The following is a 26129-nucleotide window of genomic DNA, read 5'->3' on the forward strand; positions in this document are numbered from 1 at the left end:
CCTATAAATAAGATCAGGTGAGGTCTGAATAAGCAATGATATGTGTCTCATTTTCTGATCCAGAATGAAATGAAAACATAGTTAACACGGAATGTGCTTTTAAAATGCAGATATGTAATCCTTATCTTACTTTTGTATGTCTCTCATTTTTACCTTTGTTTACTGCAAATGATATGTGAGGTAGCATCCTGCCCTATTAAGTATGCAGATATGGAGAACATTCAATAAGATAGCTTTTCATTATTTATTTAGGCAGAACATACAGTACTTGAAATCTGTGGGTTGCCATGAGGTTCCCATGGCAACTCTTCTATGGATAAGAATGCTTGACTAGGCTGGTAGACTTGCTGTTACCATCACCAGCCATACCATCATTTGAGGATACAGTACTCTCCCCTCATCTGTGCTTTCACTTTTCGTGGTTTCAGTTACCTTCAGTCAACCATGGTCTGAAAATAGGTGAGGTAAAATCAGATATTTTGAGAGAGAGAGAAAGAATACATTCACATAACTGTTACTACAAAATATTGTTATAATTGTCCTTTTTTATTATTAGTTGTTGTTAATCTCTTACTGTGCCTATTTCCTAAATTAAACTTTATCATAGGTATGTAAGTATAGGAAAAATCATGGTATATATAGGGTTCGCTACTATTTGTGATTTCAGGCATCCGCTGGTCTTGGAACATATCCCCCAAGGCTCAGGGGGAACTACTGTATCATCATCTTAACTTTGAAAGTTAACTTGTAAATGAATTTTGCATATTCTCTTACTGATCTGGAAATCTAAGGTCAAGCAAAAGTGATGTTTATTTGCTTCAATACATTTCCACTGAAAGAGGACAGGAACTAGAGACAGATTTTAAGCTTTCAGTTTTGTTTTCGGTTTTCCTATTTTTGTTTCCATCAAGTTAAATTCTACTATGGATTTTTGTAACTCAAAATTGATGAGCTCTAGCACTTTGTAGCGTAGTTATTTACATATTTAGTCTTAGGAACCTGGAACTGTAATCTCTAGGGATTTATTTATATTTTTTAAAAATGGATTAAGGCCTACATAAAAACTGAGATAGAGCTGCTTGAGTTTTGTTTCTCCCTCTATAATAACTAGAAATTGTATTCCTTTTCACATATTAAACACCGGAAACATTTTAAAAAAGGTAAACCCCAAAAATTGCTTCTTGAAGGTTCCTCAGAAAACTCATTAATTTATATCTCGCAAAAAAATCTTTTTTGTAGATTTCTAGACATAACTTCAGCTATTGCATAACTACCTTTTGTTTTTTCAGAAGTGTCAAGTGTTGAATATATACTTCTAGATATAAAGCTGAAGGACTGATTTGGTGTTAAAAAAAAAATAGGTGAATATGAGTCAGGAAGTAATTGAATACCAGAGGAGAGGGAGGAAGTAGTGGGAAAATGTCTTTGGTGGTTGTCAACCCATTTGAAACATTTAAATTCAGAGTGCTATCCCTAGAAAATTGGAAAGCAGGTTAATTCTTTAACCACCATTATTCCCTCCCCATCTCTGAGCATAAAGTAAAAGTAATATACAATCCTTATTGTTCTTCTATTTTGTTTTGAAACACAAAATAAAATGAAATAGAATGAGCTTGATCAACTGGAAGGATGGAGTTGTCATAAACTGAGGGAGCAGAAATGTCCAGTGGCGCAAGTTTGGGGTGAATTTAGAATTCATTTTGGACGTTAACATACCTATTAGTCATTTAAATAAAGATGTCAGGGAGTTTGTGCATTTCTGAGTCCAAGTGTCTGGAAGAGAAATGTGTACATAAAAAACATAAATGGACCAAGCATGAACTCTGTGACCCTCCTACCTTAAGAGACAGGGAAAAGAGAATCAATTAGAAAAGGGGACTGAGAAGTAGAGCCACCGCTAGTGTTTTGTTCCAGGTAAATGGCATTTCTTCGAATTGTGCACTAGGTGGCCCATCTGAGAGTGAGCCGTGAACTAGGAGGAGAAAAAAGTAAAAGAGTTTGATGTCCTTGGAAGCCAAGTGGGAAACATTTTAAGGAGTAGAAAATTTTACCAATCACGCAAAAAACGTTAAGTATGATGAAGACTGAGGTCAGACCATCATAGTTTGCACTGTAAAAGCCATTGATGACTTTGAAAAGGGCAGTTTCCACTAATGGAGGGGGAAGCCTGATTAGAATAAGCTACAGAGGAAATGAGAGAAGAGGAATTGGGAGTCTGAGATTAATAATTTTGCAAAAGAAAGCAGAACAGCTCAGTAGCTGGTGAAATGGGCCAAAGCAAGGATAAAAAAAAATAAGATGAGAGAGATAATAGCAATTTTACAAAATGGAAAAAATGATTGCGGGGGGAGAAAAATTGCTAGAGTTCTCTCTCTCAGTAAGCAAAGACAGTACACAAATGAAGTGATTAGCTTTAAGTAAAAGTACTCTGTAAAGAAGGCAGTCATAGAATATTGAGGAAAAAAGTAGGTTGGTAGGTGAACATGGTGATGGAAATCTGAATGTATTTGAGCTATCACAGGTTGGATTCACTGGAAGCAAATACTGAGATGGAAATTGGAATACTGAATATGTGTTAGGGATCAACACTTAGGGAAGGAAGAGAGAGGAAACAAATGGATGGAGGAGAAATTCAAACTACAGTACATGCTTGGCAAAGCTTAACCAACCCAAAGAGAGCTCTGGATTTGTTCCTCCAGCCTTTATGCTGCCCTCAACCACTCCTTCTGGAAATGGACATTGGATTTGGGCTCCCCCTAGAAAGGTGCACTTAGGGCTCTCCATAAGTGAGATGGACTTTATAGTTGCTGAATGCTGGAAGATATCTGCTAACCCCAGCAGCTGGGGTATAAGGCTCTTTTTGTGAAGAGGGATGTGGATGATACAGCTCTATGTCCACCCAATAAAACTGTTTCCATTTTCTCAGTACAAAGAGGAAAACAAAACTGCTGCTGAGGAGGGATAGTGAAATCAGGGAACAGGAGGCTTGAAGGTTGTAGAGGAGAGTTATGAAATTGTCACCTTGGTGAGTGACAAGTGAATGGACTAGGAAAAAAATATTGCAGCTTTAAGGCTCCCTTTTAGGTTTGGTAGTTATGAATCTCAAGTGATACGAGACAGCATGAGTGTTGGGTTTTCTCCGATCACGTTCAACTCTATATGTGTAGATGCAGGAGCAGAGGGAGACAAGAAGAAAAATTGAGACATCAAACCATTAGTAGGAGGCCAGATTATTTAGAGACTTGTCAGCCATTTAAGAATCTTGTCTTTTGTTTCCCAGTTAGATGGCAAGCACTTCAGGGTTTTGAGAAATAATACATATATAGATAGTTCCAGAATATAAGTGTACAGCTCAAAAAACTATCACAAAGCGATCCCCCTTGTTACCTTAGTCAATCCAAGGAAGAGAGTATGGCCAGCATGGAAACGGTCCCCTCTGGTCCTCTCCCAATTATTATTCACTTCTCCACTTTCATAATTCCTCTCCTAACATTTATGGTAATCCCTTTTTTTTTTTTTAATAGTTATGCCATCAAAACTTGTAAGGTTAGTTTTAATTTTTTCATCTTTTCAAAAATGCAATTAGACCGTATATCCTTTTTGTATCTGGAAGTTTTGCTCTCCATCATGTTTTTGAGATGCATCCACATTGCTGCATTTGTAAGTTCAGCCGCCCACAGGATCAGACTTCAAGCTTGGTTTTCAGAAATTTTAACCCTGCAGCTACAGGAGATATTTCTCTGTGTGTCTGTGTTTTCCAGGACAATTATAGAAGTTTCCTGGATCCCTACCCAGGTTGTGGATTAGGATTCAAAGCCATGAACTCATCTTTTCCTTCTTCCGTATCCTCCAGTACACTTAGTAGAAATCAAATCAATGCAAAAGCCTTTATTCTTTATTCCCACAATAATGTTTATTGCAGCAACTACTTGATCACTTAAAGTTATCTTCTCCAGACCCTAGCTACCTGTTTAGTTATTGCATGCCATGGACTACTTGTGTTTTATTTACCATGGCAATGAGGTCACTAATGCCTTTAAGTCTAGTAGGATTCTCATCCTTAAAATTCTATTGCTTCTACTCTAATTCACTTCTATTACCAAAAACTGTATTAGCCAAGATTCGGTCAGAAAAACAAAGCCACTACAAATATCATGTGAAAAGGAGGTTTACCACAGGAATTAGAGCATACACCAATGTGTGGGAAACTGGAAAAGGAAAGACTGGAAGAGAATGGAGAAATAACAGCATCACTAATATGACAGTTGTGGGTATGTAGGAGCATGAGGTAAAATTCAGGAAACTGCATGTATCTAGCCACTAAAGTAGAACCACAGAGGGGATTTGTGGAGAGGTCTGTGGAATCTACCACCTCTGAGGAAATGGCAATAAAGCACTTAGTAGTCAGCAGGTCCAGGAGCTGGGCAGAGCTAGAAGCTAGAGCTACCTGTGTCTGTCACTAAGTCTGGGACCAGGAGCTTCCTCCTGGTATTTACCCCTCCTTTGCTTCTACCTGTCCAATCTTGTGAGTGCCTTCCTTGATCAACTCGAATCCAGAATTATGCTGAACACAGGATTCCAGAAAATTTATTTTCAAGGCTTACACAGGAGTGGGAGTGCCAAGTTGATAAATTCAGAACATTCTGTTCATGTGATGAATAATGATGGATAATCACGTGTTAAACCAATGTCGTATTCCTGGAATAAGTCCTACTTGGTAGTGTATCTTCTTTTTATATTTGTGTTTCCATGTTGTTAATTCACTCTGTGAGTAGTATTTTTATATCTATATTTGTGAGATCTGCTTGCAATTTTTCTTCTTTATAATGTCCTTGTCAGATTTTGGCATCAAGTTTATGTTGTCCTCACAAATGGGTGACATTGTCTCTTATTTTTCTACTTTCTGGTAAAGTTTACGTAAAATTACATATTTTGTCCTAAAATATTTAGTAAAATTCACTGGTAAAGATATCTGGACCTGGGGTATTTGCTGTGGGAAGATTCTTTTATTTTTCCATATGGTTTCTACTTAATAGAGGACTACTCTGATAATTTATTACTTTTTGTATCCATTTTCATAAGTTTGTTTTTCTAGAAATTTGACTATTTCACTTACATTTTTACATCTTATTGGCATAAAGTTATTCATAATATCATCCTATTTCCTATGACGGTTATCTTAACTATAAAAATGTGACAGTCAACTAGACTTTCTTCATAATGTCATCATAAATAAATTTCAAAACGTAGGATCATTAGGACCACAGGCATGAAAGACTCTACATTTTTTCTGTTATTCTCAATAAAGTTTGATACTATTGGCGATATAGGACAATAATTTTTTTTTTTTTTTTGAGACGGAGTCTCGCTCTGTCACCCAGGCTGGAGTGCAGTGGTGCAATCTCAGCTCACTGCAAGCTCCGCCTCCCGGGTTCACGCCATTCTCCTGCCTCAGCCTCCCGAGTAGCTGGGACTACAGGCGCCCACCACCGTGCCAGGCTAATTTTTTCTATTTTTAGTAGAGACAGGGTTTCACCGTGGTCTCGATCTCCTGACCTCGTGATCCACCCGCCTCGGCCTCCCAAAGTGCTGGGATTACAGGCGTGAGCCACCGCACCCAGCCAGGACAATAATTTTTTTGAAGCCGTTGCCATACTCAGTATGATAATCATGTTTCTATTTATTTTTTGCCAATCTGATACACTCAAAATAGTATTCTTAATTTTATTTTTATTTCTTTAATTAAGTTTATTTGGAAGGTTGGGCAGTATTTTTGCAAATTTTTATTGGTAGTTTTTTTGTGACTGGGCTGACACATCCTGTGGGTTACATTTTGATTTAAATGATTAAACAGGAAAAATCTACAAACAGAAAAAAAGTCAAGTTCTTTCAATATGACCACTGACCAGTGTTACTAATAGGAAATTACTACTGAAAATACAAGTTGTACCCTTTATAATGTGTACAAATGCAACAAAATCTTGCAGCTGTTTTGCATAATTCTTCCCTATCAGTTTTATTTGTAGAGATTTCTATGCACAATTTTAAAAGTAAAAAAAACTACGTTTGCCAAATTATCATGTATACTAATATCATCATTATGACACTAAATTGCCTCTTGAAGTAAAATTGATTTATTTAATAAACCAATAAAGATGCAACAGATGCATTCAATTCAATAGATTTTAGAAGTCTAAATTATTGCTACTTATTCTAAATAAATTCCTAAAACTGACACAATATGGCAATCTGATGACACATCATCAGTTTTTTATTGATATTGAGTTAATGCTAATAAACAACAATCCAGTTTCCAACTAATTAATAGGTCCAAAAATGTTATGAAGTTTTAACCCAGTGGTGTATACATAAGTGAAACCCTTGAAAATGTGTAGTTTAATTATGTAACTGCTACCACAAGTGTCATTATGGAATTTTGAGAAAATTATAATTGGATGAATAGAAAAGTGTATCACTGAGTTAACCTTGAATTATTTTTGTTCGTGTGTGTGTGTATGTCTGTGTGTGTGAGAGAGAGATCTGTATTAAGGCATATATGGGTATTAAATATATGCAGTTAGTTTCTAGCAGAATTTCTTAGCACTAATGTCTCCTTAAATATAAATTTAACAGTTTTTTTCCTTAGTCTTTGTTATAATATTTCTTCTTCTCTTCCTCAATTCCAACTCTGAAAATCTTGTGGTTTACTAGTGCCTTTGAGGAATCCTACAATAGTGGCTACAAGCTCAGATCCTGGGATCAGACAACTCTTGTGTTCCATATGATTTCATCAAGTACTAGCTGCAAGAAATCAAAGAAAATCTTTAAACTATACAAGTCTTCACTTTTCTTCCTTATAAAATGTTAATGTTTACCACCTCACAAAATTGTTGTGAAGATGTAAACACATAAAAGATGCAAAATATATCCCTTTTTTCAGGGACTACCACCCTACCTAGCCATTCAAACCATAAATAAAGCCAAGAGTCATTCCAGACATCTTCCTTCTGCAGCACAATCCCTAACATTGCCGAGTCCTGTCAATTCGTGTCCCATTACTTCCAGGATAAAATCCAAACTCCTTAGTAAGGCCCCAAAGGTCTCCTGTCACCTGACTTACAGTTACTTTCTAGCTCTAGGAATTGTTTTCTTCTATTCCATCCTTGTACACTCTTCATACCCGTCATACCTATCTGCTGGTTTCAAAACATGCTGAGCTGTTTTACAGTTCTACGGCTTTTCTCAGGTTTATCTTTTATTTTTTAAGATTCAGCCCTAAGATCATGTTCTCTGTGAATTATTCCCTACCTTCCTCCTCTTCCCATCTGCACCCAAGGTGGAATAGACTTTTCTCACCTCTATGTTCCCACCATACCTTGTACAAACATATACTTGTATTATAGCACCTAGTGTCTTTTTTATCCATTTTCTACTATTGCACTTAGGATTGCATTCCCAGCATCAAATGACTGACCAATAATAAGCACAAATGTTCATTGAATAAATGAATATATTAAATTTCAATGGCTAATTTCACTAGGTTGGTTCATTAACGGAAATATTAACAGCAACTTATATGTACTTCCCCACTTGTTGCTCCAAGAGATTTACAGGTTTGTGCTTCTATTTTTTTTTTTCATACTTTCAAGTAAATCTAAGTACATGGCCTCAGATGGCTTTCTCATCCTGAACTATTTTACAAAGTAGAGAAAACCAGAAAGGGAAAGCAAATGTCTCCTAGGATACTAAGTCTTCTCTTATTCTTTATTTTTAAACTCCCTGGAAGCAATACACACACACACACACACACACACACACACACACGCATGAATACATCATCCACTATTCGTTGCTATCTGTAAAGGTCAGCACTCTGGTATGTTTACGGATAGAACAGCATGGATACACTCTTACTGAATGATCATATAGAGATCAACCCAAAAACCTTGCAGCAGATTGATTAGCCTTAATCATTTGGTAGCCAAATTTTGGTGTCATCTGAGGTTGAATTTTTTAAGCAAATTTTATTATCCTAGGGGAAAAATAATAATTTTTCTAAAATGCTATGATTTCCAAATTAGAGGTGATAGGGTCCTCTCAAAACCAGTTCCAAGAAAAAGAGAATTCATGTTCCATTTATCTTTCGGAGCCATTTTTGATGAACAACTGACCTGGAAATCTGTGCTAAAATAGGTTATGATACCTTGTGAAATACTTTCAAGTCATTAAAAAAAAAGAATCCTCACTAATGCTTGTCACAATAATCTTGAATCCACACATATAAACCACTATACTCTAGAAACACAAAGGAGAATCCCAGGGGTGATGAATCAGAAAGCGGTATCTAGAAACAAGGTTTCAGTTACTGTCTCTCAAGTAGCTTCTCTGTACTAGAGTAGGGACAGGTGTAATAAAACAGTGCTGGCCCTCAGACAATACTTAAACAGAAAAGATGATTTAAGCAATCAATTACAATAAAATGTCATGAGTATTATGACAAGTAGAGCACTGTATGAGAACTGAAGTCTATTCTCATATCTCATGTTACATTCACAGACAGAAATAAAACCTATTTTTGGCCAGGCACGGTGGCTCACGCCTGTAATCCCAGCACTTTGGGATGCCAAGGCAGGTGGATGACCCAAGGTCAGGAGTTTGAGACCAGCCTGGCCAACATGGCGAAACCCCGTCTCTACTAAAAACACAAAAATTAGCCGGGCGTACATTAGCACATGCCTGTAGTCCCAGCTACTTGGGAGGATGAGGCACAAGAATCACTTAAACCCGGGAGGTAGAGGCTGCAGTGAGCCAATATCGCACCATTGCACTCCAGGCTGGGCGACAGAGAGAGATGCTGTCTCAAAAAAAGAAAAAAAAAAGAAATAAAACTTATTTTATATGAGCATTTGTAACGGTCATTGCTACTTGCCCACATTAGGAACTGTCATGACATATCTATCCAGTCCAGCCAGCTATGTGAAAAAGTACCTCGATGGGTCCTTTGACTAGAACTCTACGAGAACTAACAAAATATTAACTAGCATGATTGAATCTACTTTTTTATAAGGGCAATTTATATATTTTGCTTTTCTATAACAAAAACAAATTATGCAACTATAAGACTTATATATAAACTTTCAGGTCCTCTAAGTAAATGGAGAGACACCTTAGCCTATTAGGCCTATGAGAATGGTCTCATTCTGGTCTTCATTTCTCTCCTTCCAGAAACCTCTCTGAATGATTTTCTACATTCCATTTGTATCTTATCCTTTTCTGTCATTGTTGCGTATGGGCATTTTTTAACTATTTGTAGAATGTCCTTAGAATTTGTGTGGACTTGCTCAGATTTCACTGTTTATCACAATATGCCTGGAATCAGCTTCATAAAATAGGGACAGACCATTAAATTTGTTAAGCTGAATATAGTGCCCCTTCTTTTAATGTAAGAATGATTTCCTATTTATATCCTAAATGACGGACTCTTTGTCTCCAGCCTCTTTTTCTGTCTTCAGATACTACTTTGAAAACAAGATGAAAGCCACGGAATCTCCCCCTGAGAAAAATGTACATCTTACAGACTTTCAGTGAGTTCTGGAATACCAGGAACCAGAGCCCACACTAATGAACAGCAGTTTCCTAACCTAATGAGAGAGATTTGAGATTTCTTCTGGCTCCCATGATCTTCTAATTGTCTTCTTAGCAAGACTAAACACATCTCCAAGAAATGTGCACTGCCATGAATGTCTTCCAGCTATCTTCTATGACAGCACTTCCCAGTGTGTTCTGTGGAATAATGGTACAGGGTGATGTTCTATGAAGAAAAATACGGAAAGTAATATATTCCACAGTCCGTATATTAGATCGGACTAATAAAAATAAATATGGAAAGTAATATATTCCACAGTCATATATTAGATTGCCTAAACAACAGCAATTTGATATAGTTTAATAGGATTTGAATGAATAAAATTAATGCCCACAGCTACTTTCTTCTGCCGGTAAATATTTTCCTGCCCATAATCTTGCTAAACAAAATTCATCTGAACTTACGTTGTTGCCAACAAATATACGAACAATTATACCTAATCAAAAACAAAAACCAAACTGATGTTAAAGAAAATTAATCATTTGCTTTGAATAAATCAACTATTAAGAAAGCTTATATAATTGAGTCTGACAGTGCCAAATCATGTCTGAGATGAAACGCTGCATGATACATAATCAAACAGACATTCGCAAGAGCTGTGGGTTGGGGGAGAGTGCAAATGTTTCCCAGCACTCCTGTATGTCATGGGAGCACACAATAAAACACTTGAAAAGCTGCAATAATAAAAGGTTTAAAGAGCTGCAATAATAGGTTTTGCACACTGTAGTGGCTACTGACACTGAGAACATTTTAGAAGTTCATCTCTATCATCCAAACACTACACACCACCATAATCTATCTATTACGTTTTAATAGGAATTCTATGCTAATATTTTATCCCTTTGCATCTGCTCTATTTTACTATTTGGGTCATATCTCTTGTTAGAAACAATGTTTGGCCCATCTATCCTCAATATAAATAAAAAGCTTTTACCACATAAACAAGGTCAGTTTGTTCTGTTTGAAAGATGGAGTAATGGAACTAACTGTAAGATATGCAATGTAAAATTTATTCCCATTTCACCTTTATATGAGTAGAAATGAAAGGGTACTCAACTAAAATATGCATAACAATTAGGCTTTCTGTACTAGCCTTCAAATAAATACGTGTGTACTTATACAGATAATAGTGTAAATGTATGCTTTCTATAGAATGCACAGAAGAAAATATTTGATGTTTTTCTTCATGGCTTATTTTCATTATTAAGTATTTTACCATTTGATACATGAATCTGTACTTTGTTTTCAGGTAATTGCATATATCTAGTCTGCCAATGACAGCAATTTATCATTGCACAGAGTCAAAAATGAGATGTAATTTTATTGCTGCTAGTAGCTCAAAACAAGTCCTTTGGTCTGATTTATTTATTTTTTTTGAGACAGAGTCTCGCTTTGTCAACCAGGCTAGAGTATAGTGGAGCGATCTAGGCTCACTGCAACCTCCGCCTCTCGGGTTCAAGCAATTCTCCTGCCTCAGACTCCCGAGTAGCTGGAATTACAGGGATGCACCACCACACCCAGCTAATTTTTGTGTTTTAGTAGAGATGGGATTTCACCATGTTGGCCAGGCTGGTCTCGAACTCCTGACCTCAAGTGATCTGCCTACCTCAGCCTCCCAAAGTGTTGGGATTACAGGTGTGAGCCACCCCGCCCAGCCTGATAGGTAATATTAAGGGAATATTTCTCAACTTTAATTTCAGCCACACTATAGAAAATAGTCCCTTGGTTTCTGGAACATAATTGCATGTAGTCCATTTCCATACAGGATATTATCCATATCCTAATTTATATCCATATAAATTTAGGATTGGACTGGGTTACAAAATGAGAAGTAAAAAAAAACTTTTGAAATACTGGCAATTTATCTGCAGAAAAGGACACAAATACATGCATTTTTTTTCTTTTGTATCCCGAATGCACTAAATCATAAACAGTGTAGCTGCAACATTACCTGAAAATGAATTCTTGTGAATAATACTGTTCTTTATTTTTTGTATTTTCCAGCTTGCATTACTAAAATTACCTACTTTTTAAACATTTAGACCTCAGAGATTATTATTGGTGTTAAACATGAAACGTCAGACTGAATATTTTATGAATGCATATTGTGTGAACATGAATTCATTCTACAAATTAGTTTTTAATTCTTTTTTTAAGATCTAATATTTAATAATACACTAATTTACTTTCCTTAGCACTTAATTATAGAAGTACATGACTGCTTATTTCAAAAAATTCTAAATACCCTGAGCAGGTTAAGATAGTGTCCTAAGTAAAGAATTTCCTCAAGTCTGCTTTATGTGCCTCAGCCAGATTGGGAAAGACTGAGAAGTAAAGACACAGAAAGAATTGTTTATCTTCTTTTGCTTATATTTCCTGATTTGAGTCATCCAGAGGTGAAAGAGATTGCCTTTTCTGCAACAGAAAATAACTCAATAATGGCAAGTTGTGTAAAAGAACTAGTATGAAGCATTGAGCCAGTTTAACATACTGCCTAAAAACTTTTAAGTTAATAAAATCAAATCCAAATGCCAAACATTCTTGTTGAAAGAAAATACATACAAATGACACATTATATTTGAGACTCTATGTCTCCCTAATTCAATGATTAGGACTTTAAGAAACTGTTCCTTAAAACATACAGTAAGATTTTCAATATCTGAGAATTTTAAATACCACTTCTTTATATTTAATAAATAGCTTAAAATTATAGCAAACTGGAATTCAGATTCTCATTTCTTCTTTATCAAATTGGCCTCAATTTTTTTTAAATATAGTTGCTGTTCACCAGCTCTAAACAATCAACAAAAAATGCAGAACAAAAAGAAGTGGAGAAGAGTGACAAATCACAATTTGGTGGGAAAAGAGGAAAAGAATGAGAAAGCATTCGATATTCATTGCCCCAAAACAATGGAGACCTGTACACAGGCACCATGGTAATAACTTACATCTTCCCTATGTCCCACTAGTACATATTAATAATTTAGTTTCTATTACTAGTCACTTACCTACACAGAAGAAACTGATACATTTTGGAATTTATATGACTTAACTACATGGCTTTTAAGAAGTGTCCTACTATAGCTTGACTGTCTGTCCCCTCCAAAACTCATGTTGCAATTTAGTTGCCACTGTAACAGTATTAAGAGATGGGACCTTTAACAGGTGAGTAGACCATGAGGGCTCCACCCTCACTGGGGGACTTCTACCGTTATAAGGGTGAGTTCAGCCACTCCTGTCCTCTCTTACCCTCCTGCCTTCACCATGTGATGACATAGCAAGAAGGCCCTCACAAGATGCCATGCCTTGATATTGGACTTCCCAGACTCCAGAAGTGTGAGCCAATAAATTTCTATTCATTATACATTACCCAGTCTGTGATATTCTGTTAAAAAAGCACAAAACAGAACATGTCCTTTGGTAAGTTATGCAACTGCACTCTATTCCAGGTTTCCCCTAGACAGTCTGTAATAGTCTGTTTTATATTGCTATAAAGAAATGCCTGAAGCTGAGTAATTTATTAAGAAAAGAGGTTTATTTAGCTCACAGTTCTACAGGTTGTAAAAGGAACATGACACCAACATCTGCCTCTGGTTAGAGCCTCAGGAAGCTTTCAATCACAGGGAAGGTGAAGTGGGAGCAGTTATGTCACATGGTGAGTGTGAGCAAGAGAGGTGCCATGCTCTTTTAAACAGCAGCTCTTGTGTGAACTAACAGAGTGAGAACTCACACATTACCATGGGGACAGCACCAAACCATTCATAAGGGTTCCATCCCATGACCGAAACACCTCCACAAGGATCACATTTCAACACAAGATTTGGAGGGGACAAAGGTCCAAACTATAGCACAGTCTCAACCCAGTTATTTCAGTTATCTATTTCTAATAAGTAAACAAGTCACCCAATTACCATGGTGTGATCATAGCTCATTGGAGCCTCAACCTCCTGGGTTCAAGTGATCTTCCTGCCTCAGCCACTTGAGTAGCTGAGACTACAGGCATGCGTAACCATGCTCGGCTAATTTTTGTATTTTTTGTAGACAAGGTTTCACCATGTTGCCCAGGTTGGTGGTCTTGAACTCCTGGGCTCTAGCAATCCTCCTGCCTCAGCCTCCCAAAGTGTTGGGATTACAGGCATGAACCACCCTACCTGGCCTACAGCTACTCATCTTAATAAAACAAATATATTAGCTTAGGCAATGATTTTAATTTCATTCTATATTTGCAACTGTAGACATGCAAAGGGGTTATCCATACACAATCATGTGAATGTCAGCCTACCTTATTATATAGTAAAAGACTAATATAAAGAATTCTCCATAGAAAGTGAGAAACTGTGTGAGTGGAACATTTTAAGTATTTGCCCTTACATCAGTTTAAAGATCTAGGGACACAATTTTAAAGAAGCACTGTAAGATTAAGGTGAGGATAATGACAACTGCATTGTTTCTCTCTCCCCAATAAGAGACACTTGGTGACTTAGTCCTTTTGTGCTGCTGTAACAAAATATCACAGGCTGAGTAATTTATAAAAACAATAGAAATTTATGCTGGGCATGGTGGCTTGCGCCTGTAATCTCAGCTACTCAAAAGGCTGAGACAAAGGGATTGCTTGAGGCCAGGTGTCCGAGAGCAGCTAAGACAACATAGCAAGACCCTGTCTCTAAAATAAATAAGTACGCCTTACAGTTCTGGATGCTGGGAAGTCAAGATGAAGGCATTAGCAGGTTTAGTGTCCGGTGATGGTTGCTCTCTGCTTACAAGATGGCACCCTGTTGCCACATCCTCCGGAGGGAGGAATACTGAGTCTTCTTCACATGGTGGATGAGACTGAAGAGCAAAATGGATCTAAGCCAGTTCCTTCCAGCCCCTTTTATAAGGCACTAATCCATACATAAGTGCAGAGCCCTCATGACTTAATCACTTCCCAATACTTTAAACAATTTCTCTAGATTATTTATAATGCCTAATACAATGTAAACATTATATAAATAGTTATACTCTATTGTTTAGGGAATAATTACAAGAAAAAAAAGTCTACCATGTTCAGTACAGGTGCAACCACACATTTTATTTTTTCTATATGTTTTCGATCCACAATTGGTTGAACCCACAGATGCAGAACCTACAGACATAGAGGGCTGATTTGTATAGAGAGGAAGGCAACCAGACCTAAGTGGTTAAGACACCAACTTAATTTAAAGCAAAGATCAAATGGTATAATTCAGATGTTTCTGTAGATAGTAAATATCCACTGTCAGATAATACTACAGGCGTACAGTTTTATTGTACTTCATTGTACTATACTTCATATATATTGCATTTTTTACAAATCAAAGGTTTGTAGCAATCCCACACCTAGCAAGTATATCAACTCCATTTTCCCAACAGCATATGCTCACTTCATGTATTCTGTCGCATTCTGGTAATTCTCCCAATATTCTGAACTTTTTCTTAATTGTTATTTGTGTTATAGCGATCTCAATCAGTGATCTTTGATGTTACTATTGTTTTGGAGGCACCATGAACTATGCCCATATAATACAGTGAACTTAATGGATACATGTGTATGTTCTGACTGCTCCACACATCTGCTGTTTCCTTTTCTGTCTCCTCAGGCCTTCCTATTTCGTGAAACAACAACACTGAAATTAAACCGATCACTAGCCGTATAATGGCCTCTAAGTATTCAAGTGAAAGGAAGAGTTGTACATCTCTCACTTTACATCAAAAGTTAGAAATGATTAAGCTTATTGAGGACAGCATGTTGAAAGCTGAGGCAAACTAAAAGCTAGGCCTCTTGTGCCAAACAGCCAAGTTGCGAATGCAAAGAAAAAGTTCTTAAAAGAAACTAAAAGTACTACTCCAGTGAACACAGGAATAAGAAAGCAAAACAGCTTTACAGCAGATATGGAATAAGTTTAAATGGTCTGGATAAAAGGTCAAACCAGTTACAACATTCCCTTAAGCCAAAGCCTAATCCAGAGCGGGCTCTAACTCTCTTCGATTCTACGAAGGCTGAGAGAAACTGCAGAGGGAAACTGCAGTGGGAAGGTAGCAGAGGCTGGCTCATGAGGTTTAAGGAAAGAAGCCATCTCCATAACATAAAAGTGCAAGATGAAGCTGCAAGTTATCCAGAAGATCTAGATAAGATGGATGCACTAAACACTAAACAACAGATTTTCAGTGTACATAAAATAGCCTTATATTCAAAGAAGATGCCATCTAGGATTTTCATAGCTGTAGAACGGGAATCAATGCCTGGCTTCCAAACTTCAAAGGACAGGCTATCTTGTTAGGGGTACTGCAGCTGGTGACTTTAAGTTGAAGCCAATGCTCATTTACAATTCCAAAAATCCTAGGGTCCTTAAGAATTTTGCTAAATCTACTCTGCCTGTGCTCTATAGACTCTATAGATAGAAAAACTATGCCTGGATGACAGCACATCTTTTAAAATCATGGTTTACTAAAGATGTTAAGTCCACCATTCAGTAAAAGATTTCTTTCGAAATGCTACTGATCATTAACAATGTACCTGGTCACCCAAGAACTCCAATGGAGATGTACAAGGAGTTGAATTTTTTTAATGCCTGCTAACACATCCATTCCATAGCCCATGGATCAAGGAATAGTTTTGACTTTCAAGTCTTATTATATAGAATATTTTTTGCAAGGCTATAGCTGTCATAGTGATTCCTCTGATGGATTTGGGCAAAGTAAATTGGAAACCTTCTGGAAAGGATTCACCATTTAAGATGTCATTAAGAACATTGATGATTCATGAGGGGGGTCAAAATACCAATATTAACAGGAGTTTGGGAGAAGTTGATTCCAACCCTCATTAATAATTTTGAGGTGTTTAAGACTTCACTGGAGGAAATAACTGAATATGTGGTAGAAATAGGAAGAGAACTAGAATTAGAAGTGGAACCTAAAGACATGACTGAATTGCTGCAATCCCATGAAAAAACTTGAACAGATGAGGAGTTACTTCTTATGCATAAGCAAAAATGAGGTTTCTCAGGTAAAAGCTACTCATGGTGAAGACGCTATGAACACTGTTGAAATGATAACAAAGGACTTAGAATGCTACCTTCTTCGTTGATAAGGCAGTGGCAGGGTTTGAGAGGACTTGATCCCAAATTTCAAAGTTTTACAGAGAATAAAATGCTATCAAGTAGCATCACATGCTACACAGAAATCTTTGGTGAAAGGAAGAGCCAATTAATGTAGCACACTTCACTGCTATCTATTAGGAGAAACTACCACTTTTAGCAACCACTACCCTGATTAGTCAGCGGCCAACAACACTTGAGTCCAGACCTTCCAACAGCTAAAAGACTGTAACTCAGCGCAGGCTCAAAGGGTCATTATTATTTTTTGAACAGTAAAGTATTCTCCAATTGAGACATGCACATTGGTTTTTTTAGACACAATGCTATTGCATACTTAATAAACTAAAGTAGCATGTAAACGTAACTTTTATATGCATTTGGAAACCAAAAACTTTGTGTGACTCACTTGACTGCAATGGTCTGGATCCGAGGCCACAATATCTGTGAGATATACCTGTACCTGGGGTAAAGAAATGGACAGATTTTTACTTTGAGATGGAGTCTTGCTCTGCCACCCAGGCTGGAGTGCAATGGTGCGATCTCGGCTCATTGCAACCTCTGCCTCCCAGGTTCAAATAATTCTCCTGCCTCAGCCTCCCGAGTAGCTGGGATTACAGGCACGTGCCACCACGCTCGGCTAATTTTTGTATTTTTACTAGAGGCAGGGTTTTGTTATGTTGGCCAGGCTGGTCTCGAACTCCTGACCTCAGGTGATCCACCCACCTCAGCCTCCCAAAGCGCTGGGATTACAGGCATGAGCCAGTGCACCCGGCCGAAATGGACAGGTTTTTAAATGCCATGATGATCAGAACAGCTTGATGACTAATAATAACATGTTACTGTTCCCACTCTTGTGGAAAAGGATTTGGGTTTTTCTTTTAGTGCTTTTAGATATAATCTCATAAACTCTTACAATATTCTAACAATCATAAAAAGACTGTGCTATAACCTGTGAAGGTAACTTCTAAAGAGAAGTTGTAAAAATATTTTTAAAAATAATGAAGAAAGTACTCATATGATGAAGTTAAGGTATACCAAGGCAGAGCCTCTCAACTTGTGTACTAGGAATGCTGCAAAGAGTCCCCTCAGCTCATGGGGAAGAAAAGTGGGGCCTTAGTGCAACCAGAGTGCATGGGCTTGTGCTAAGTGGTCTCCAGATTACTCCAATGTGCCATACAAATACTGTTTCCTAAGTGTGTAAAGGAATGTAAGATTGGGAAACATCTACTTAGTGGAAACTGCTAATAAGAAAACCAGAAGAACTAGGTTCAACTCCTTGTCAACTCACTAGCTGAGTGATCTTAGTTAAATTATTTTAACCTCTTTGGAACACTTAGGCTCCTCATTTACTAAATGAAAACTGGAGTATTTCAATGGTCTCTTCTAGCTCTAAAACTCATAATTTCCCTTACATTGACACTTCATAATATAAAGCAGTAGTCATTACTCATTTAATTAAAAACTCTAAATTCAGATATTCAATAAATATTTGTTATTTATTGAACCTAGTCTGCATGTGAGGATCTGGAAAACAAATATGGAAGACAAAATCCCTAAATAGATCTTATTGTGAATAATCTTTGCATCCCTTTTAGGAGGTTAAATAGTAAAGCCTTCTGAACAGCGCCCAAATAAAGGAAATATTTTGCACAGATAATGGAAGCTTGCCTATGCATAATAAATATTTTTTACTTTAGCTATAATCAGAGCTTCTACCAATATATAAGAATTTTCTCCTCTATATCCCTCAACTGCTTTAAAAAGAAAAATTATGGTCATTTAAACTTACTCACAAATTACATTTATAATTAAAATTGATTTCCAAAGTATAAATTTATAAAAATAGTTTAAAGACTCTCAAAAGGACTTCATCTTATATTCAGATTATAGCAAGAAAATCAATGTGCTCCATATATTTTACCCATGATGAAACTTGTCCCATATCCATTACTATATATATATATATATATATATATATATATATATATATATATATATATATAGTTTAACTGGGTGGGGTTGGGAGGGAGAAGGCATGAATTCAAAATTTTAATTAAATATTACATAATTTAATGTTCTCCCAAGAATTTGAGCTGACATTTTCATATGAATACAATTTCACAAAGGTTACAAATATATATCAACTTACAACAGAAGGAATCATTTAGTATTTTACAGTGTTTTTAAAAATCTAGCTCCATAATCACTCTTGAAAAAAAAAATCCTTACCACATAATATGAAAAGTCCACATTTCTCTGGAAATGCATAGTCACCTAATAGTAAGGTCCAAAATGAGAATTACTATCTCCAGAAGAGGGTGGAGGAGGCAGCGGTGGAGGGGGAGGGGGTGGGGGTAGGGAGTATGGTAAGTTAAGTAATGGATGAGCAGCCATGTTTGGTGTAGCCCAACCCATGTTTACAGGTGGGGGTGGTGGTGGGGGTGGAGGGCGGAGTGGAAAATTATGCATGTCAAACATTGGAAGAGGAAAGGGGTATTGTGGCATAATGGGATTATCTTGTCTCTGAGAAGGAAATCCTGAAGTCTCCTGAGATACCATATGTTCTGAGTTATAGAAATGCTGAGGTGGAGGCCTGGCATGGCAAGATCGAGGGTATCTGGCCCTGGAAAATCCTCGTGTGAATTCTCTGTTACGATATCCTTTTGCATGCTCTGAAGCAGAGCTATGAGCATTCCAATTCTGATGTACTTCAGTAAAATCTTCACCTTTGAGTGAGGGGAGGGAAAACATAAAAAGGAAAATAAGTTTAATATATCAAAAAGCATTGTTTGAAATTTCAATTATGATTTTTATTATCCAGTATATCTTATGGCAGTTAAAAAAGTGTAAGACATAAAATGGTAAATTTTAAATGAATTGAAAAGACAAAACTTAATGCCAAAGAAAGAGAACCCAGCAAGTCAGAAAACACTTAGATGATAACCATTCTACTCTAGCCAAACACCACAGAAGAAAATGTGGCACCATCCCTACACACTCTCAAAGGCTGAGTACGGATCCTAGACTTCTATCCTTGACAGGCAGTAATGAGGTACTCCAACCCTTCCACCACAGTAGCATCAGGAACAGGCTGAACAGGGTGCCAGTAACAAGCCTCCCTGCAAACAATGAACATCACATGGGGAACCTGAACTTCCACCTCCACTGGCAGCAACACAGTGTTCTTCCCTCTTTTACACTGGGGCAATGTCAGAGAAGACGGAGTAGAGTTAGGATTTTTGTCCCCAACCAGTGATAACAAGGCCATCCTCCACTGGTGTCAGTGCATACCATATGGGGAGGAGTGACAAAGTACTCCTGTCCCTACCAGGCATAAGACCTCGTGGGATGTCAGAACTTCTACCCTCATCCAGCAGTAACAAGGCACCCCTTGGCCAAAGGTGTCAACAGAGGCGAAGAGGAATACCTAGACTTCAATCTACCCTGCTCCTTTCGCTGCCAGAGTAGCATTTTTAAAAAGACAAAGAAACAATCACAACAAACCCAGCTAAATGAGAAGATTTACATAAGATCCATGGTCTTGTAATATAATACTCAATATACCCAGGTTTCAATAAAAGAAAATTGCTCATCACAAAAAGAACCAGGAAGACTTCAAATTCAACGAAAAAAATAAATCAAGCAAGGGTGTCACAAAGATGTTAGAATTATGAAAGGTATTAAAGCAGTCATAAAAATGCTTCAACAAGATATTATGAACATTCTAAAAAATTAAAATTACAAAGTTTTAGGGAAAAAAAGAAGATATAAAATAAAGAACAAATTGCAATTTTAGAACTAAACATTACAATAACCAAAATTAAAAACTCAATGGAACAATATTGAAGGAGAAGAACAAAGCTGGAGGACGGAAACTACCCAACTTCAAGACGTATTATAAAGTTTAAGTAATCACAGCAGTGTGGTACTGGTGAAAGAACACACAAATAAATCAATGGGACAAAATAGAAGGTACAAAAATAGACCCACATAAACATTAAATGGATATTTAACGAAGGAGCAAAAGCAATACAACAGAGCATAAGTAGTGTTTTCAACAAATGGGGCTGGAACACCTGGACATCCACATGCAAAAAGAATAAATCTAGACAATAACCTTACACCGTTCACAAGAATTAATTCAAAATGGATCACAGACCTCAATGTAAAATGCAGAATTACAAAATTCCTAAAAGATAACATAGAAGAAAATTTAGACAACCTTGGGTTGATAATGACTCTTTTTTTTAGAGACGGTGTCTTGCTCTGTAGCCCTGGCTGGAGTGCAGTGGCATGATCTCAGCTCACTGCAACCTCCACTGCCCGGGTCCCAGCTGATGCAATTCTCCTGCCTCAGCCTCCCAAGTAGGAATGCGCCACCATGCCTAGCTAATTTTTGTATTTTTAGTAGAGATGGGGTTTCACCATGTTGACCAGGCTGGTCTTGAACTCCTGACTTCCTGATCTGCCTGCCTCAGCCTCCCAAAGTGCTGGGATTACAGGCATTGGGCCACTGCGCTCGGCCAATAATGACTTTTTAGATAATGACTTCTTAGATAGGACACCAAAGGCATGACCCATGAAAGAAATAATCAATATGCTGAATTTCATTAAACTTAAAAATTTCTGCTCCACGAAAGATACTATCAGGAGAATGAAAGAAAAAAGCTCAGAAGTTCAAGGTTACAGTGAGCTATGATTGTACCACTGCATTCTAGCCTGGGCAACAGAGCAAGAATATCTCAAAAAACAGACAAAAACAAAAACAAAAACAAACCTCAGCAAGACATTTGTTGATGTAGAGAAGATTCTAAAATTTATACTGAAAGGTAAAGGACCTAGAATACCGATTATAATTTTGAAAAAGAGAAATAAAGTAGGAGTTATCACTCCACGCAATTTTAAGACTAACCTCACATTCTATACAAAATTTAACTCAAAATGAATCACAAGTGTACAATTTAAAACAGAAGACTACAAAACTTTTAGGGAAAAAATAGAAGAAAATCATTAGGATCTAAAGCTAAGCAGGAAGCTCTCAGATTCCATAAACAAAATTGATAAATTAGTTTTCCTCAAAACTAAAAACTTTAGTATTGCAAAAGGCCATCTTAAAAGAAGGAAAAGACTACAGACTAGAACAAATCATGAATGAACCAAATATTTGACAGAAAGCTAGTATCTAAAATATACATTTTTAAATTCTCGTAACTCGACAGTAAAAATCCAGCAATACAATTTAAAAGTTGGCAAAAGATAATGAACTGACATATCACTGAAGATACAGATAGTAAATGAACACATGGAAAGATATTCAATGCCATTAGCCATTAGGAAAATGCAAATTAAAACCACAATTATATTAGCACTACAAACCTAGCAGAATGGCCAAAATTAAAAACAGTGATAACACCAAATGCTGGAGAAAATGCAAAGAAATTGTCACTCATACATTGCTGATAAAAATGTAAAATGGTATAGCCATGCTGAAAAACAGTATGGTAGTTTCTTAGGAAACTAAACATGTAATGCAACTATTATACAACCAAGCAATTACACTCTTGGGCATTTATTCCAGAAAAATAAAAATCTCTTTTCACAAAAAACCTGTATATAAATATTTATAGCTGCTTTATTCCTAATAACCCCAAAATGGAAACAACCTAGATGTCCTTCAATGGATGAATGGTTAGGTAATCTGGTAAATTCATGCCATGAAATGTTACTCTGTAATGAAGAGGAACAAACTATTATTGATACATGCAATAATGTGGGTGGATGCACAGATACTACGCTCAGTGGCAAAAGCCTTTCCCTAATCGTACTACAGTGTATAACTTCACTTATATAACTTTCTGGATATGACAAAATATATGAAAATGGAGAACACATTAATGATTGCCATGAGTGAAGGAGGGGCTGAGAGGTAAGGACGTGGCTGTGACTATAAAGAGGCAACTGGGTAGCTCTCTGGTGATGGAAATGTTGTATAGCTTCATTGTATAACTGTCAATATCCTGGCTGGGACAGTGTTCCATATATAGTTATGCAAGATGTTGCAACTGGGGGAAACTGAATAAAGGGCATACAGCACCTCTCCCATTATTTTTACAACTGTATGTGAATCTACGGTTATCTCAGAAAGTTTAATTTTCAAAAAAGGTAAAGGGAATGCATGTTTAAAAATAAGATACTGTGATTTAGGGGTTCATCAAGTACTTGATCATAAAATCCTAAAAATGGAAGCAAATAGGTATCTTAAGAAAAAAGTGCTGACAACACGAGTAACAAGGTTTAGTCTCTCTGTTACCCCACGAAGCCATTTTTACTGCTTAAGCTCATAAAACTACCACACCTCCTGCTATGTAATGGCTCTAAATGTTAGCAGGATGCTAGGAGGTAAACAGAGAGAACCCAGATGTTTCCTTCAGTTTTATTATTGATAAACTTATATAGATGTAAATGAAGATAAAGAACGACTATATATATTGTATTCACTCACCAGGCTCATTAAATTCAGATTTGAGTTTTTTCCGGCCTTGAATCTGAGATTTTTTCCTCTGTTTGGCTTCCTTCTCTTTTTCATCATCACTAAAATCTAAGGCCTTGCAGAGAAAAGTATATAATAGGTTTATGTTACATGAATTTGCCAATTCAATAGTACATACTTGGAGGTGAAGAAAATAAGCCTACTATGCATCAATGACTCTAAAAAAAGTTGTCTTTTTGATACTTAATATTTTCTATATCTGAATTAGACATGGTATAAAAATAAAGCATTTTTTGATAAATGCTTAATGACTTTAATTAACACAGGCCAGTAATCAGCCTTCAGATATGAGTCTGACTTCCAGTTTAGACTTAAAATTCATCATAGTATCAGATGCAAAAGGGTGCCAAAGGTAAGAGTATCAAGGACTAAGCAAATTATATATATTATCAGAGCCAATAAAAAACAGAAGACAATGTTCCATAATTCATTCATTCAAAATACACACCCAAGCACTGTTCTAAACATTTCACAGGTTCATTCTTTACAGGTTTACCATCTTATTTTTTAAATATAATTTTAGGTATAGAGCAAGAGTTATAAGTAAATAAGGCAAAATAAGGGTATACAAATCATGGGGAAGCTATTTAGATAGAACCATAGGCAAAAGCTTTTGTGTGTGTGTGTGTGTGTGTGCAGTGGTGCAATCTCAGCTCACTGCAACCTCTGCCTCCCAAGTTCAAGCGATTCTCCTGCCTCAGCCTCCTGAGTAGCTGGGATTACAGGCGCACGCCACCATGCCCAGCTAATTTTTGTATTTTTAGTTTGAGGCCAGCCTGATCAACATGGCAAAGGCTTTTATAAGCAGATACATGAATGATCCAACTCCTAAGAGGAAATTATTTAAAAATTAAAGGTGGTAAAACTCACATTAACTAATTATTAGGATTCATTGTTATAGTCCACCAAGAAAACCAAGATTATGAGCTATATATATTATGACTGCCATCTATAGTTCAGGCATTTTATTATTCTATTAATTATTCTATTAATTTATTATTCTATTAATGCCAGAAAACTTCTATTATGCTTCATACAAAAAATATATGAAAGCAGGCCCACCATATATGGATGGATACACATTTAAAAAGAAGAAATAAAATGTATATGAAAGTCTTTGTATGTAATTTTCAGTATGGCTTCACTGGAATACATTCCAGATCAAATCCTCCATGAACCAGGAATCCATACACTTCAGATTCTGAAATCTAATTTGAAAACATGAACTAATTGTATGCCTTCCAATGCATAATTTCTTATTACTGATCTTAATACGATAAGATTTTAAAACTCAGGTTAAATCTGGTATCTGAAAGACACTAGAAAGTATGGAGATCAGATAGAAGACTCCTTTTTCTGAGAAAACAGATTAAATGTACAATGAACAAGTGCTATGACTTAATGCTATGTTATTATAGTGCTGGATAAAGAGAAAAAAGGAAAAGATAGACTTCTTGGTATGGATAACCCAACAGAAATACCTGAATGAGTTAGCTATGAAAATAAAGGGAATTTTCAGAAAATGGGAACAATACACACAGAGGCATGATAGAACAGTATATACAAAAAAGAAAAATGGTTCTGAAAGGCAAAGTGAAAGCTGCTTCTTCTTACATGGCAAAACCAGAAAAAATAAAATTGGAGAAGCTTATAAGGAACCTTATTGTGCCATTTTAAATAATTGAACATCATCTTAAGAGCAGGAGGGAGGAAGTAAGGATTTTAATTGGGAATAGTTTATTTCAGAGAGATTACTCTGGTAGTATTTTGCTATCACTCCTAAAATCAGAGAAAAATTCATGTTTCTTATATGCAAATTAATTCAAATTTCCATTCATTAAATACATTTATTCAACCATAAAGTATATGGTGGCATATTAAAAATGGCTATGAAGATGAACATGATACAACCGTAGGTAATTTTTAGGTCCTTTACGCAGCCCAACATTTCATAGCACATAATTTCTCTTATTTTCCTTTATGCAAGCTTTCTATTTTCACATCACGCAATGTTTCTCCTTTTTCTCTTTTTAAGTTTAAACCTCACAAATTTCTAATTTTAATCTATGATCAATACCAGGCAATAATTCTAGACTACAACGTTTCACCAACAAATATTACAAAATTAAATCCCAAGATACTTAATGATCCAGTTCAAGCTACCTGGAAAAAACAAACACCATGAACTAGGTGAGATGTAATTTTGCAATTAACCTAGTCAAACCAATTTTACAAATAACTCGCATTGTTGTAATTGGTAACTTCAATGCTTAGGTCCGAAACAAGAGGGATTCATTAGAATATCTGGATTTTGGCCGGGTGCGGTGGCTCACGCCTGATATCTCAGCACTTTGAGAGGCAGAGGGGGGTGGATTACTGGAGGTCAGGAGTTCAAGACTAGCCTGGACAACATTGTGAAACCCCGTCTCTAATAAAAATACAAAATTAGCTGGGCGTGGTGGCATGCGCCTGTAATCTCAGCTACTCAGGAGGCTGAGGCAGGAGAATTGCTTGAACCTGGAGGCAGAGTTTGCGGTGAGCTGAGACTGTGCCACTGCATTGCAGCCTGGGCAGAAAGAGCAAAACTCCATCCCCCACCCAAAAAAAGAAAAAAAGAATATCTGGATTTTATAAGAAATATGATTTGAGATGTTTATGAATCTCTAAATACTTTTAAAACATGTAATTCCAGTAATAAGATGCTATAGATACTCTAAACTTAATTCAGAACATTAAGTGAATATTCAGAGCCTTAACTGAAATCACATAAATATATAACATTAATTAGAAAACATAATTCCATTTCAATTCAGATACT

The 26129-nt window shown here is 36.5% G+C and overlaps 1 protein-coding gene across 9 annotated transcripts in view; it reads right to left on the reverse strand.

Annotated features, from left to right (window-relative positions):
- Positions 1–230: 230 nt before the first annotated feature.
- Positions 231–26129, reverse strand: part of NAF1 (nuclear assembly factor 1 ribonucleoprotein) — a 59775-nt gene continuing 33876 nt past the window's right edge. The window contains exons 7-11 of one of the 9 annotated variants that reach the window (XR_001716579.4): positions 23264–23366; positions 18991–19487; positions 17168–17221; positions 9642–9783; positions 231–449 (exon numbers count right to left, since the gene is read on the reverse strand). Coding sequence is in view for 3 of the 9 variants with exons in the window: in NM_001279872.1 (NP_001266801.1) it covers positions 19036–19487; positions 23264–23366 (555 nt within the window). In the remaining 6 variants the exon portion in view is untranslated. 9 annotated transcript variants of the gene reach the window in all.

This window comes from Pan troglodytes, chromosome 3 (genome assembly GCF_028858775.2).
Source record: "Pan troglodytes isolate AG18354 chromosome 3, NHGRI_mPanTro3-v2.0_pri, whole genome shotgun sequence".
Classification (NCBI taxonomy): Eukaryota; Metazoa; Chordata; class Mammalia; order Primates; family Hominidae; genus Pan; species Pan troglodytes.